This window comes from Galeopterus variegatus, unplaced genomic scaffold, assembly GCF_000696425.1.
Source record: "Galeopterus variegatus unplaced genomic scaffold, G_variegatus-3.0.2 Scaffold12, whole genome shotgun sequence".
Classification (NCBI taxonomy): Eukaryota; Metazoa; Chordata; class Mammalia; order Dermoptera; family Cynocephalidae; genus Galeopterus; species Galeopterus variegatus.
This window is the reverse complement of record NW_007726123.1, coordinates 1,106,073-1,122,171: the sequence shown is the minus strand read 5'-3', so window position 1 is coordinate 1,122,171 and position 16,099 is coordinate 1,106,073. Positions and strand designations below refer to the sequence as shown.

The following is a 16,099-nucleotide window of genomic DNA, read 5'->3' as shown; positions in this document are numbered from 1 at the left end:
TCTTAATCTGTAAGTCTAGCATTTTGGTTTTGAAAAGCTGTTAAATTCCTTTCCTAGTGATTTCTTCATTTGCGGGTTTTTTGCTTTTGGTTTTTTTGGTGGCTGGCCAGTATGGGGACCCAAACCCATGACCTTGTTATCATAAAGCTGCGCTCAAACCAACTGAGCTAACTAGCCAGTTGACTTTTTCATTTAAAATGATATAAATTAGTCACATTTCTTTTTTGGAAAAGACTAATTTTGATTTCCTCCCCAAGGATCTTATGAAAGAGAAAAGGGTGTTTTTTTCCCCCTAGGGAGCTTTTTAAAAAAATCTTTTTGCCACTCCTCAGAATAAAAAAAGATGCCCTGGGTAAGATATTGTTTAAGAGTTACATTTTTTTTTTTTTCTAAAGATGACTGGTAAGGGGATCTTAACCCTTGACTTGGTGTTGTCAGCACCACGCTCACCCAGTGAGCTAACCGGCCATCCCTATATGGGATCCGAACCCGTGGCCTTGGTGTTATCAGCACCACACTCGGTTATCAGCACCACACTCTCCCGAGTGAGCCACGGGCCGGCCCCAAGAGTTACATTTTTGAATGCTTTCTTCATCTGGGATGAAGTGGTTTCCTGCAAAATTATCAATTCCATATGGAAAAATGACAAGAAATTGATCTAGGGGTTCCTGGATGTTTAATCCAGAGAGAAAGAGAGATTAAAATCTGTTTACTTGCTTGTGGTTTATTATTTCAACAACATGGAGTATTTAATCTGTAACTTGATTTTGTGTCTTTTTAAAGAATCTGTTGGATGAAAATAGTTTCAGGTCCTAACGTCTAGGACAGCGGTTCTGTTCATTTTAATTTTAATGCCATTTGTATTTGTGACTTTGGTTACAAGTTTTTGTTTGTTTGTTTTGTAATTTATGGAACACTTTAAAAATTTGTGTCTTCCTTGCGCAGGGGCCATGCCAGTCTTCGCATCATTCCAATTTTAGTATATATGCTGCTGAAGCGAGCACTGGTTACATGTTGATAACTGAAGTTTTAACTAAGAATTAGATTAAGTATACATTCAATCTGCTAAGCCCAATAGCATATACAGAAAATAAAATTAATTTTGTTCTCCAGTGAGTTTCTGGAGAATCTATGTTTGTGCTAAATCTCTGTAAGTCATGGAGATTGTCCTGGTGTTAACACCCTTGCTTTATTACCTCTTTTTCTAGATATATATTCTTCACTGATTGGTTCCGTCCTGCCAAAATTATGAGAGCATGGAGTGATGGATCTCACCTTTTGCCTATAATAAACACTACTCTTGGATGGCCCAATGGATTGGCCATCGACTGGGGGTAAATAGGAATCACTCGGCATTACTGAGTTCTTTCTTACTGCAGAATACATAGGAGGCATACTGGGGTAATATGATGGATAAGGAAACTGGTACTGCTTGCCCTCAGAAACGTTTTAATCATTAATTGGTGGTGGGAGAAGGATTTTGAGTGATGTAAGAACAAAAAGAACATAAGCATAGTTAGCCAGCTACTGCTAGGATGAAAACTAAGGCATTCTTGAATATTCTGAGGAAATTGCTCAGAGGGAACAGAATGACAGGACTTAGTGGAAGGTCAGGATGGAGGAGGCGAGTCCCAAATCCCGTTAAAAGTAGCACAGGAATTTGATGAAATGCAGATCCTGTGTAATTTCTTAAAGGGGTTATCTTGAGGATAAGAAATCTCTATATGTCAATTAATCAAATGTACATCTGCTTATATGGACTTTGGGAGAATTTTTAAAGTATAAGATATAGTTCTCAATAAATTGATGATCTATGTAGGAAAATAGGAAAAGGAATAAGGTAAATAAACTTGTAGACATGAAATGCTAAACTAGTTTATGGGAGAGGAAATGGGAAGAATTGTATTTTAAAATAATTTTTTTTTTCTGGAGGCTGGTCAGTACAGGGATAGAACCCTGGATTTTGGAGTTATCAGTACCATCCTCTAACCAACTGAACTAACTGGCCAGCCCCTGTATTTAACCTTTTAAAAATAGATTACTAGCAATATCGTTTTAACTTGTTGATTTTGCAAGGAGAAAAAGAAATTTTTAATTCAAAGATAGCAGCACTTCAAGTTTTCTAAGAGAATTAATTGAAAGCCATTTCATTAAAGTAGCTATATCTTTCTGGGGGGAATAAAATTGTTAAATTTTTAATGAATATAATTTAAGTTTTAGCAACTTTGTTTATTAAATGTGTTAATGAACCATACTGTTTGAATGCCCTCAGTGTAAACAGTGCTCTGCTAGTTTCTGGATAACAGATAACTAAGTATTTTATTATTTTAGTGCTTTACGATTATACTGGGTAGATGCCTATTTTGATAAAATTGAGCACAGCACCTTTGATGGTTTAGACAGAAGAAGACTGGGTCGTATAGAGCAGCTTTCACATCCATTTGGACTTACCATCTTTGAAGGTATGTTTTGAAGCAATGAAAGTGTATTTTATTTTTATACTTAGCAAGTTCTAACAGTAAACCCAACCTCATTTGACATTCTCACAATTCCAGAAGAGCTGGTCACCTTAAAATACAATGAATTAAAATTATATATAGACAAAACATTTGATTTGTTGATGGAATATTTCACTTTTAAAGTGTGTATTTTGTTTTGGACACATTTAGATAGTAATATCAACAACCTATATGGGTATAGCACTTTGTAGATTACACATATTATACAATTCAACATCTCAAGTACTCAGTTACATAAGTAGCACATAGGAAATAGTAAATTACTGCTTTTGTAATTTTCAAGCATAACAGCAAGAATACAATATAGTAACTATTGTAGTATATTATTGTTCTCTGTTGTTTGTATGAACCTCATCAGAATCCTTGTGGGAAGATGATTACACGATTACATGTGTTCATCAACTGTATGCTCAGTGAATAACTTTGAAGCCTTTTAGTCAAAATGTTGGGTAACCGACATTGTCTTTGTCATACAAAAATGTTAGGACATGGCTTATGAAGAACAGCAAGACATGATAGCTTTTTCATCAACCTTTCCAAATAATTTTAAGTTATAAAGATTGCTGGGAAGGAGGGAATTCTGGCAAAGCACATCTACGGTGATCACAGCCAGTGCATGGGATTTCCTTCTCTCAACTCTTCTCTCACGTGTAGGCATGCTGTTATGAGTCGAGTTGCTGGAAATAAGATGTAGCCTGGCACCATGAAACACATGGTTTGTTTAGTCTTGAAAACAGGGTTTCTGTGAATTGTTGTATAGTTTGTGCACTGCACAAAAGTACCAGGCCAACAGGGTGAGAAGAAACTGAAGTCTACCCCAGGTCTGCTTGACAAATACAATTAGTCCGGTGAGAAGGGTGACATTTTGTACAGGGCTCTACGTAAAGGCCCTATGTATATGCTAGTTGTGTCCCTGGTTGAAAACCTCCTACTTTGAATAATTAGCACGGTGCTTTAAAAAATTAGACAATGACTGTAAATAAAAGACTTTCTCACACACAGAGAGTGTGGAATGAAAATTTAGTAAATATATTGCATATTCCATGCTGCTGTCTGTTCATCTGTGGAGGAGTGTGTGGTCTTTAAAAATATTTAAAAAACGCTCTTGTGAGATTTTTGATGAGATGAGTTGATTATGAATACTCACTCGCCCTGCCTCCCCCATGTATTTACTCCCTTTTCACTAATGATGTCAGACACATGCTATTTGCTGTCACATTGGAACATTACAAGAATGTTAAATTTTCTCTGCTCTGTGATGGAATGTTTTGAGACAATAAAAATGCAGTTTCAGTACCTTTTGGTTTCATCAGTATGAAAAAATTTGAATGCATACCTATGAGAGCAATACAACATTCCCAAAGTAATAATAATAATTAGTTCTTTCCAACACTGCCCTTCAACTGTGAATTTCTTATGGTGAATTCTTTTCTTGTGCCACACCTTTTTACTGAAAAACTAGATTTTCTTGATTGTGAATCACACAAGAATGAAATGTGTATTGAACTCCTTATCTATTTAAGTATATTAAGATACCTTCCTGAGTGGTGGGACTGAGATTACCAGTCAGTAGAGATAAGATTTACTGAGTCCAGTGACTGATTAGTCATTGATTAGATCACAAATAAGGAAAACTAGTCTAATGATAAAATTTGTGACATCTTAAGCATTTTCTGGTTAATAGGGATTTCTAGTTTGTTAAACTATTGTTAAAGAGAAAATCTATTTTGATTCAATCCTTTATTTTAAAAACTGTTGAAATATATGTTTACTTCCCAACTTCAGTAGTTAGTGTAAAGTGAACATGATTGAATTTTTGTTGTTTAGAATCTTACATTGTCTCTCTATTACCGTTCTGAGCATCATGGAACATTAGTGTGGTTGTAGGTGTATGTACACTTGTGTTGGTTTTTTTATTGATGATCCCTGAACATACTATGAAAGTTTCTTTTTGGACTAGATCTGTACTTTTCCTTCTTAGTAGCTTTTTATTAAAGTTGAGTGTAAAAAACATTTTTTTTTTTTGTTCTCATTAAGATATGGGATATGGATGGAATGTTTGAAATGGAAGGGATCTGAGAGATGATTTAGTCTGTTTCCTTCACATAGTTAAATATTTGCTTAAGAGGACTCAGCAGGTTAGTGCTTTAGGTGGGATAGGAGCTCAGTCTTATGACACCTCATCTAATACTCTATAGAAGCATCCGGAGATTTTTTATTTTTAAGTCTAAACGTAATTGTTACTAAATGCCATCATAAAACTCCATACATGCTTGTCTGACCCTGAACCTTGGTATTATTAAAATAAAGGCTTCTGAGGAGTATTTCTAGAAAGTAACACGTCACAGAAAATGGTTACAGAAACAAATAACAGATGTTTGTGGAAGAAGATTCTCACATATGCAAGGAGCTTTACAAGCATGTTGCATTTTCCCAAGAGATTTATTTGTAAGTGAGCTGTGACTGAAAATACTAATCACCTGTGTTTCTTCTTAGACTATGCATATTTTACTGACTGGAGACTGGGTGCTATTGTTCAAGTCAGGAAAACGGATGGTGGAGAAATGACAGTTATCCGAAGTGGCATCAATAACATAATGCATGTGAAATCATATGATGTTAACACCCAGATTGGTGAGTGAGGCTCCTTCTCTCTCTCTCTCTCTCTCTTTTTTTTTTTTTGCAGCTGGCCAGTATGAACTTCTACCTTTAAGTACTTGACATGCGTGCATAATTTAATAATGTAAGCCTTTAAATCTCTGTTCAACTCTGCTAACCCTAAAAGTGTTGTTGGGAAAAACATCTTGTAGCACTTTTCTGTATTTAAATGGAATGTTATATTTGTCAGGTTGATTTGTAAGAGGAGAGGCTACTTTTTAGTATTAGGTCTGAAAAATGTTCTTTCCCATTTGTTTTCCTTCACAAATCAAACCTGTGATCAATCAAGTGGAAATGTGCATGACTTACTACCTCAGGGCTTTGCTTTTGCAGGTTCTAACCCCTGCAACCAATCCACTCATCCTAACGGTGACTGCAGCCACTTCTGCTTCCCAGTGCCAAATTTCCAGCGGGTATGTGGGTGCCCTTATGGAAAGCGGCTGGCTTCCAATCACCTGACATGCGAGGAGAACCCGGCCCATGAGCCACCCACCCAGCCTTGTGGCTCATTTTCCTTTCACTGTAACAATGGCAGATGTGTGCCCGAGTACTACCGCTGTGATGGAGTCGATGACTGTCATGATAACAGTGATGAGCATCTGTGTGGCACATTTAGTAAGTAGTTCTGCACTGGACATGTTTTGTGGGATGAATGTCCAGAGAGAGGGGGGCTTTAAAAAAATAAATAAAAGTGTGGGTTATTTATATGGGAAAAAATATCTTTTAGAATTTCATATTCTTAACATTTAGTACAACGGATTTTAGGAAGCTAAGCAATACATTTCATTCATAGTGTTACAGAGGGTTTCTAGCATTGATTTACATGATTTCCAATAAAATTTCCCCTTGACATTGGCTATTTAGACTGATGCAGAGTCATTACATCTTGGCAAGCTCCTCAAAAAGTTAAAGTGGACATAATCTTTAATATCTGAGAGAAAAGTATCGCAAAATAGATGCTTGTAATCATAGCCTCTGAAAACCTCATGTGCTAGCTTCCCTTTTCCTCCCCTTATGGAGTAAAAAAAAGTAGGGGTGAGATGGCATTCTTAACCTTTACATTCTGTTTTTGATGGTAATCTAAAGTCTGACGCCTAATAAATGCTATTGCAGAAGGCAAAAGTATTCCACTAAAAATTTAAAAAATAAAGATATGACAGTTGACATCTCAAAAACTCTATCAAGGTGAGATTATTACTAATAATAACATATCTTTCTGGAGAAAATGAAGAATGACAGAATTGAAAAATAAAAGTATCCACATAGACATTTTTCTGAAATTTAAAAAATTTTCATTCTTTTGTGTGTAATATTTCTGTTTCTAAGAGTGCAAATTTTTTTTCTTTTATAAAGTTAACCGGTAAGGGGATCTTAACCCTTGACTTGGTGGTGTTAGCACCATGCTCTCCCAAGTTAGCTAACTGGCTATCCCTATGTAGGGATCCGAACCCGTGGCCTTGGTGTTATCAGCACCACACTCTCCCAAGTGAGCCATGGGCCAGCCCCTAAGAGTGCAAATTTTTTTTTGTCTTTTTTCGTGTCCGGCAACGGACCGCAACCCTCAGTGTCGCGCCCGTACTGGACCGGGACCGGCAACGGGATCGCAACCCTCGGTGCTGCGCCCGCCCCTCGCTCAGCCAGTGAGCGGGAATCGGTCTATAGGTGGGATCCGAACCCTTGGCGGGAGTGCCGCCGCGCTCCCAAGCGGCGCACTGTAGCAGTGCGCCACCGGGCCGGCCCAGAGTGCAAATTTTTACATGAACATTTCGTTTGCATGTTTCATATGACACATTTTCAAAGTTTCTGTAGACTTTTGAATTGTGATAAGAGGAAGTGCAGCTTAGAAGTTAGGGATGGGCCTCAGAGTTTGAATACCAGCTAGAGTTTGAATCTTGGGCAGATTCCTAAATCTCCCAAAGCCTCAGTTTCCTTATCTGTAAAATGTAGATAATTATATGTATTTCATAGTATTCTTGTGAGGATTAACAGAATATATATATATTCTGGTTGTATAACAGATATATATATATATATATATATATATATATCACTTAGAAAAGTTCCTGGTATATGATAAAATGCTAAATAAATGTCAGCCAATGATGATGATGATAATTGTGGTGGTGTTAGCGTCACTCGATGCACATTTTTCCTTATTTTGTATAATGCCCCTATTGAAGAAGGAAAACTGAGCCTTTTCATTTAAAAAGACATAAAAACAAATGTCTTCATGACCAGTTTTTTGCTGTTGCAGATAATACATGTTCACCTTCGGCATTCACCTGTGGCCATGGAGGAGGGTGCATCCCTGCATACTGGCGCTGTGACAGTCACAGTGACTGTGTGGATGGCAGTGATGAGCAGAACTGCCCCACCCATGCACCTGCTTCCTGCCCTGCATCCCGCTTCACCTGTGACAATAACCTGTGTATCCCAAGGAACTGGGTGTGTGACACAGACAATGATTGTGGGGATGGATCTGATGAAAAGAACTGCAGTAAGTCTTAACTTGGTTTCTCTTGGTCGGTCAGCTTAGTAAATAGATCCAACAGTCAGTTGGCTATGCACTCCTTCCTAAGGCTCACATAATTTTCACTGTATCTTAGGCACTTCTCTTCTATCTGTCAATCTCTGTGTTAATAGGCTATAACAAGGGCACATTCCTGCACATGGTAAGCTTAGAGTCCTCCGACAAGTACTGAGGTCTATGGAAGCCAAACAAGGACTGTCTCTGATGCACAAAATCCATATAGGAACCGAAAAATCAAAAATCTCTCAACCAACTATTCAAATATTTAAAATAATTTTTTTTTTAAATCACATAAATATATCCAGGCAGTTGTTTATTGGATTTTCTCTACATTTGATTCAGGCAAAAAGGCAACAGAAAAAAGAGATAAAGAAAATTTAAATTTCCATCTTATCCACCTGCTTTTCATCTTGCCAGTTCTGTTTCCTTTTTTTTTTTTCTGGTAGCTGGCTGGTATGGGGATACAAACCCTTGACCTTGATGTTATAACACCCCGCTCTAACCATCTGAGCTAACTGGCCAGTCCTGATTTCCTTTAAGTTGTGTTTATTTTCATGTATTCATAAAAGTTTAAGGTGGAGCAAAATTCCGCAGACTAAATTCTAGTCCTGGTTGCATGAGCAGGCAGGTCACTTTCCCTTTGGAGTAGATGAGCTTTAAGATCTTTTCTAGCTTTTCAGCTGTGTCTTAACAGCAAGGTAGGATTCTGGTTTATAGAATTGTTCTGTTTAGATTTTGGATTAAACCCACTCGTTGTGATTGGTTTACACACTGTTGCTACTGGGCATGTGGGTCATGCCAACCATGTTGACCAGTTGGGCTCCATTGTTTAGCTTTGGTCTAAAGTCATGGACTTAATAGTATTCATGATGCTATTCCAAGCACATGATGTGCACTTTCTAAATGTTGTCTGTTTTTCAAGGTGTAACCACAGTTTCTGACTCTGCCCTGTAATCTTTTTATTCCTGATTCCAAAATCTGTCCTAGCTTTGAGTTCTCTTGCTGAGCTGACTTTGACGATGTGTCTGATTTAAAAGCGTTTTGAAGAAATGTACAACTGGTATAACTTGTGTAACTACTCTTCAGTTTTTCAGTTTGGCTCTGATACACATTGAACCAAGAAATAAACTTATTTGGTTTTGTTTTTGGATGACATTAGCGTTGACAACAACATGCCGACCGAGTCAGTTTCTTTGCCCTGACCATCGATGTATTGACCTATCTTTTGTCTGTGATGGGGACAGGGACTGTTCTGATGGATCTGATGAGGCTGGTTGTGGTAAGTGGATTGCTTTATTTTCATTCACAATGTTTATAAAAATCACAATGTTTAGTTATTTTTTCCCTGAGCTAATTTCTAATGCTTTTCTCCTTCATTCTTAGAATTAAACTGCACTGCTTCGCAATTCAAGTGTGCCAGTGGGGGTGACTGTATTAGGAACACATATCGTTGTGATGGTGTTTTTGACTGCAGTGATCACTCTGATGAGTCAGGCTGTCGTAAGTACCACACACCCAGCATGTTTCAGACGAAGGGATCATTTCATTTTTGCCGATATTATATTACCACAAATGTTCTCAAACTCAGATAAACTGGAAGACAGCCTGAATTATAAAGTATTCTCAAAGGAATGCAGTATTGACCATGCAATAAAATTGATTAGGCATTACCAAATAATGATTTGTAATTAGCCAATTAAGTGGTTGTATAAATAAGCACTTCAAATAGTCTCTGAGGTGGGTTAAATATTTCTTAGATATCTTTGTTTTCAGTTTTAATATTTCTTATCACATCCCAAATTAGTGGATTTCAAATTTTTGAGGCTTTAATGTATATAAAGATATTTTACTGAGTTCTTTTAAATCTCAATAGTGAGATGAAATCACATTACGGACATGGTATGGAGCTGTATTTGGTATTGACTCTAATGAATTTATGTTTTCAGCTATTATTTGTTTGAATATCTGCAAATATGTTATATATGGCCTTCGTCCTTTGAATCTGCTAAAAGGCAAGAGACAATGAAGGCAAAATAGACGGTTACAAGGGCCTTAGAAATGGTACAGGTAAAACTCTATGGAGATTCAGAGAAAAAAATTCTTTCTAGTTGGAGGATTCAAAGAGGACTTCATACAATATAAATCTGATGGACCTATAATCTTAACAGGCTGGAGACCTATAATGACATGATTTGTCATTGCCCACTTTTTGGGTTAAATAGATTTTGGACTTGTAAAAAATTGTCAGAGAGTTGGTCATTTGTTTGAACAATGGTGTTTTGAACCATAAAAAGTAGATTTTTATCAATTCATCTTCCGAATCAGAAAGGAAGTATGTAAATTCATGAATAAAAAGAAAACTTAAATAAAATGCTTATATGCTTTATAGTTTGCATAGCACCCAGAAATTCCTAATCACTAATTTTCCTGTTTCACGTTGAAAACGTGAAATTCTGTGATGATCTGAGGTTAAACTGCCAACTGCCACCGGCTTGCTGTTGTCTTACAAGGTCCCTGGGAGGGATCTTGGGTTTACCCTGGTGAAATAGGGAAGTGATTTTTATCTGTCTCTCAAGGATTGCTTGGTGAATAGTGGAAAGTTTGCAAAGAATTCAGTATTTCCTGTCACCTTTAGTTTACTTAATGTGTGCTGGATTCATTGGATATAGTTCACTTGAGGGAAAATAATATAACTTTCAAACATACCAATATAATATTAAACGCATGAAGTTTGTAGTAACCATAGCTATTTAAGCTCTTGAAATGCTCTGTTAATTCTTTTATAGAGAGATGGATGAATTTTATTGTTGAATCTGCAATTGAGTGAACATTAGCTAGCTCTCTTTTCTTGTTTTGTTTTTGTTTTTTGGAGGCTGGCCGGTATGGGGATCCAACCCTTGACCTTGACCTTGGTGTTATCAGCACCACACTCTAACCAACTGAGCTAACCGGCCAGCCCGAGTGAACATTAGAAATGCAGGAAACAGTATGTTCTTATGACTCAGGTACTTATCTTCTTTTATTTTTAATTTAATTTTTTAATTTTTAATTTTTATTAGCATGTTCATTGTTACAAATCATACTTATTCTTTATGCCCCTTATCCAATTCAGGTACTTATCTTCTATTCAAGAGTTCTGCATCCTATATTTAGTTTGTTGTCAGGCCTACTAATCTGACACATAGAAATATTTCTATGTACCATAATGTGGGAGAAGACCCTATATCATTTTTGCCTTTAATATTAATTTTGTCGTAGCCATTATTATAAACCTAGTACTCATCCAAAATCATTTCCTCTGAATCTAGACTATAAAAGGGATTATGAATTGCATTCAAAAGCCCATTTCCTTCATGCTTTTCTTCTAGCAACCAGGCCTCCTGGTATGTGCCACTTAGATGAATTTCAGTGCCAAGGAGATGGTACCTGCATCCCAGGCACCTGGGAGTGTGATGGGCATCCAGACTGCATCCAGGGATCTGACGAGCACCATGGCTGTGTCCCCAAGACATGCCCTTCATCTCATTTCCTTTGTGACAATGGAAACTGCATCTACAAAGAGTGGCTCTGTGATGGGGAGAATGACTGCGGGGATATGAGTGATGAGAAAGACTGCCCTACTCAGTCCTTTCAGTGTCCCAGTTCACAGTGGCAGTGTCCTGGCCATAGCATCTGTGTGGATCTGAGTGCAGTGTGTGATCACATCTTTGACTGCCCCAATGGGACAGATGAGTCCCCACTTTGCAGTAAGTTTTCTGACCACAGTTTACTGGCCATAAATTTATTCTGAGAAGTAGCCTGGTGTGGATCACCATTGTTACACTCAATGTGTAGCTTTCTAGGAAGGGATTTCAGTTCCTTTATGAGTTCAAATTGGTGTAGGCTTTATGAGTTCAAATAGCATCCAAATAAATCATCACTGGTTGATATTTCTCATTAAATCCTTTGCACTTGTTTATGTGTCTTTACTTCTTTTTTTTGTCCTTTTTGAGACAGGCCGCACTGTGCTCAGCCAGTGAGTGCTGTGAGCGCACCGGTCATCCCTATATAGGATCCGAACCCGCGGGCGGGAGCACTGCCGCGCTCCCAGCGCCGCACTCTCCCGAGTGCGCCACGGGCTCGGCCCTCTTTACTTCTTTTTATGTCATTATTTAGATAAATGGGAATAAATGAGGCCATTATATTGTCAAATTAAATTTGGTTCCGTTGGTAATGTGCTCATTAATTTTCTAACTTTAATATTTTCTAATTTCAATCAGAACTTGCCACAAAAATAAATGAAGTCTGGGGATTTGTGTTTGCTGTGATTAAAATGCTGTGATTGGCATGTATTCCTAATTACTGTCCTCTTTCTTTCCTCTTTAATCAATGCTCAATCTCAGATGAACCCCAGCCAGGTATGATTGCAAAGTATTTTAGTTTCTTATGATTCATTGTGTTTGTGCTGAAAATGTCCTAATTATTTTGACATCCCCTTCTAGTGCATGTTCCGTATTATGAATCTTATAAATAAGTTAGAGTACACATGGAAATAGAGGGTATTTGCATCCAAGGCACGTGAACTGTCTTTGGGTGGATTCAGGCATTGCTATTTTGCCCTTGAAAGTAAGAAATGATGGTATGTTAATGGATGTGTGCCCTCTAATGTTCCAGTGGCCTTTTCCATTCCATTTGTTCACTTTCATAGGTCTTCCAGTCTTTTCTCTTAAATGTTTTTCTTCCATTTCTGTATAGATATAAGAATTCGGAGGAAGCAAGTAAGAAGCACGTTAGGTTTCCTAGTGTGCTTTATCAATGATAATTTTGTTTCTTGATGTCAACAGTATTTGCCCAAAGTACTCTCTTTGCACTAAATGGAGTTATACTCGAGGGTTGTAGTAAAGACAGTGATCTGATGGATATGAAGGATAATAAATCCTCAGGCAAATCAGAGCAGACACTGAGCAGCCTGTGGAGCTCATCTAAGAGAATGCTGCTCTTATCTGGGCATCACACTGAAGATGTCATGAGATTACATGACAAATGCCATGAGACTACATAACAAATGTCACATCAGAGCGAATCAAAGAAGCAAAGATTCCTGACTTTTTCCCTTCGTGATTTTCTTTCTTTATTCTAGACCAGGATAGCTGCTCAGATTCCAATGGCGGTTGTACTCACCACTGTATTCAATCGCCCTTTGGGGCTAAATGCCTATGTCCTTCGGGATACCTACTTGCCAATGATTCTAAGACCTGTGAAGACATAGATGAGTGCAATATTCCAGGCTTTTGTAGCCAACACTGTTACAATATGAGAGGTTCTTTCCGTTGCTTGTGTGATGAAGGCTACATATTAGAAGGTGATGGAAGGACTTGCAAAGTTACAGGTAATTACTGAACTTGAAAGTCAACTAATTCCAGCCAATTTAACACATCCCAGAGCATAACATCAAATGTCACTTGTAGGCATTTGACAATGTTTAGGAGTCAGATTGACTTGAATCCTGGACAGGTTATGTAACCTTTTTTTTTTTAAGGTTATGTAACCTTCTTAAGCCTCAATTTCTTGTGAGGATTAAGTGAGTTAATACATACAATGATCTTGGTGTATTTTGGAAAATAGAGGTCAAAACATATACAAGTAGAAGATGATTTTTCATTATTTAAAATAATACCAAAGTGGTTTTTATATTTAAAAATAATTTCTATATTATATTTAGGTATCTTTAGATAATGCCTAATGAATTCAGTTTTAACCAATATTAATTGAATTTCTACTATATGAAAGCAATTATATTATGTATTAGGGTATTGATTTGGCTGCTTTCAAAGTGACCAAATAAAAGAGACTGAAAGAATATAAATGGTAGGCAGTGCAGGGGACTGAGCTGGTCTGTTATGCTCATCATGTGGCTTCCATCTACGGATCCAATGCTATTGGCCTTTGCCTTTGCTCAGAAAGGAGGAAGTAGCTTCCTTTTAAGGATGTAACCTGGAATTTGATGCATCATTTCTGTCACATGCTATTGGTCAGAACTTAGTCATGTGATCACTCCAAGCTGCAGTGAAGGTAGAGAGATGTCTCTAGCTGGGTGGCCATGTGCCAGGCTATAATTTGGCATGTTTTATTACTAAAAAGAAAAAGAGGAGAGGGGATATTGGGAGACAATCAGAACTCTCTGCCACAGCTGATTGACTTAGGGAAAACAAAAATATTACAATTTCTGCTATCAAGAAGCCTATAACCTAGTAAGGAAGATAAGCAAAGTAAAAAAATAAAAACAAGTAAAGGGAAGAATGTAAGTATAGTTCACTCCAGACTGGTATTTAGACACACATTGAAATATAATTCAAGAAAGAATGATATTTCATATTTCAGAAAGCCCATTTTAAATACACATGAAAATCAGCTAGCTGTTAAGGTTAAGAATGAAGTGATTAAAATCATTCTTATGAGGCTTCCCCCCCCACCCCCAATCCCCATCACTATAGTTTGGAATTACATCTTTCTTCTGTTACCAAAGTATTGCATCAAATGTTTAAGAGGCACTTTGTGTTTTCTCCCAGAATCATTGACATTTTTGCATTTTTTTTCTTGGACAGCATCTGAAAGTCTGCTGTTACTTGTGGCAAGTGAAAACCAAATTGTTGCTGACAATGTCACTTCTGAGGTTCACAATATCTATCCATTGATCCAGAATGGTTCTGAAATCGTAGCTATTGATTTTGATTCAATCAGTGGTCGTATCTTTTGGTCTGATGCAAGTCAGGGTAAAACCTGGAGTGCGTTTCAAAATGGAACAGACAGAAGAGTAGTAAGTATATTTCTGCTGACCTTTGTCCTAACCAGTTCCCCTATCTTGGGTCTATTTGCTGTTATTCACCAGTGAGAGAGGGTCCTACCTCATTCTGGGTAGCTCTCATAAGTCCCTTCTGGGCCACATCACACCCAAGAGGCTTGGATATTTGTAACTCCTAATCTATGGGTGTTTTATCTAAAACTAAAGAGTGTGACCTCTGAAGGCAGACCTACGTATCTGAATTGCAGATCACATGATGCAGAGACTTCACAATGTCTCTGAGCTCCCTTTTGCAGTCTTTTCTAGTGGATAAGAACAGAGATAAATGCACAAGAGTTAAAGAGTTGCTTTTCTTAGCTCTAATTTAGTTAAGCTTCTCAATCCATCTCCCAGAGTTTCACTTTCTTGACCCCTGATACTTATGTTTCCTCTATCCCTTAGAACTTTATTTTGTAATTGTAGTTGCTCAATCAATAAAGATATTACTCTTGGCATGCGATCATTATAAAGTTTCATAAGGTTGCCAACTTTGCAAATGGATAAAGCTCTTGTTCAATTGTAAAAACTTTTGTAACCAAAATGAAACTACACACTAGTCCAACAATACAAGGGTACCTCAAAAAATTTGTGGAAAAATAGAATTAAAAGATAATACAAATTTTCCGTGAATTTTTTGAAGTACTCTTGTGGAGTTAACTTAGAATACTCAATACTAAAAAATCTTACATTATTTCCCCAGAAATCCTGACTGTTGATTTAGTGGTTAGCCGCTGGGAAGACAAAATTTTCTAATCCCCACAAGCAATCATAGGACAAGTTAGATGCCTTATTCTAGATTTTTGTATAATTTCCATGTTTGCATTCATTTATTCTCTTTAGAATTCATCCTTTATCCACTTTTGTCTTTAGGTACTTGAAAATGGTATCGCCATGACTCAAACTATTGCAGTAGATTGGGTGGGTCGTAATCTTTATTGGACAGATTATGCTCTGGAAACAATTGAAGTCTCTAAAATCGATGGGAGCCACAGGACTGTGCTGATAAGTAATAACATAACAAAGCCAAGGGGACTAGCATTAGATCCCAGAACTCAGTAAGACTTTTTTTTTTTTTTAATTAAGTTGCCTTGACATGGTTATAATGAGGGAAAAACAACAATAACATGGTGTAGGTTATATCAATATTGCTGATGTGAAAAATTTAAAATGATTCCTGTTTAAACATGGTAGTGTTCAACTGGTTGTTGCTATCCCTCCTTTATCTGAATAGTCTTCTTCTTAAAGTATATAAGAGCTGTTGGTGGTTCACTTTATCTGAAGATCACATTGATTTATCAGCTTGAAAATACAATTATTAAAATTACTGTTGTATAATTATTATTAAGTTTCTAATAATGCATGCAGTAATATTCCATACATACCTCATGATTATACAACAAAAAGCTGGATTTTTCTGCTTCAGTTTTATGTTTACTAAAGTTCTCTTTTAAGTTGTATAAGGAAGAAAATTTTTGCCTGCTGGTCCTAAAGGAAAGAAAGAGAAATTCTCCCATGTGTTTAGAAACCATTGAGGGCTTCCTTCCTTGAATTTACTTAGATTCTGTAACTTAG

General features: G+C 37.1%; 1 protein-coding gene and 1 non-coding gene across 2 annotated transcripts in view; one reads left to right on the top strand and one right to left on the bottom strand.

The window, feature by feature from the left end:
• Positions 1-16,099, top strand: part of LRP2 (low density lipoprotein receptor-related protein 2) — a 167,335-nt gene that overhangs the window by 52,949 nt on the left and 98,287 nt on the right. Inside the window, 11 exon segments of the mRNA XM_008592305.1 lie at positions 1,209-1,334; positions 2,332-2,462; positions 5,016-5,153; positions 5,511-5,792; positions 7,432-7,674; positions 8,867-8,986; positions 9,091-9,207; positions 11,076-11,453; positions 12,827-13,075; positions 14,292-14,503; positions 15,398-15,582. Coding sequence (XP_008590527.1) covers positions 1,209-1,334; positions 2,332-2,462; positions 5,016-5,153; positions 5,511-5,792; positions 7,432-7,674; positions 8,867-8,986; positions 9,091-9,207; positions 11,076-11,453; positions 12,827-13,075; positions 14,292-14,503; positions 15,398-15,582 — 2,181 coding nt within the window.
• On the bottom strand, positions 10,582-10,661 carry TRNAI-GAU. Its single transcript has one exon. It is a non-coding gene; the product is annotated as a tRNA-Ile (tRNA).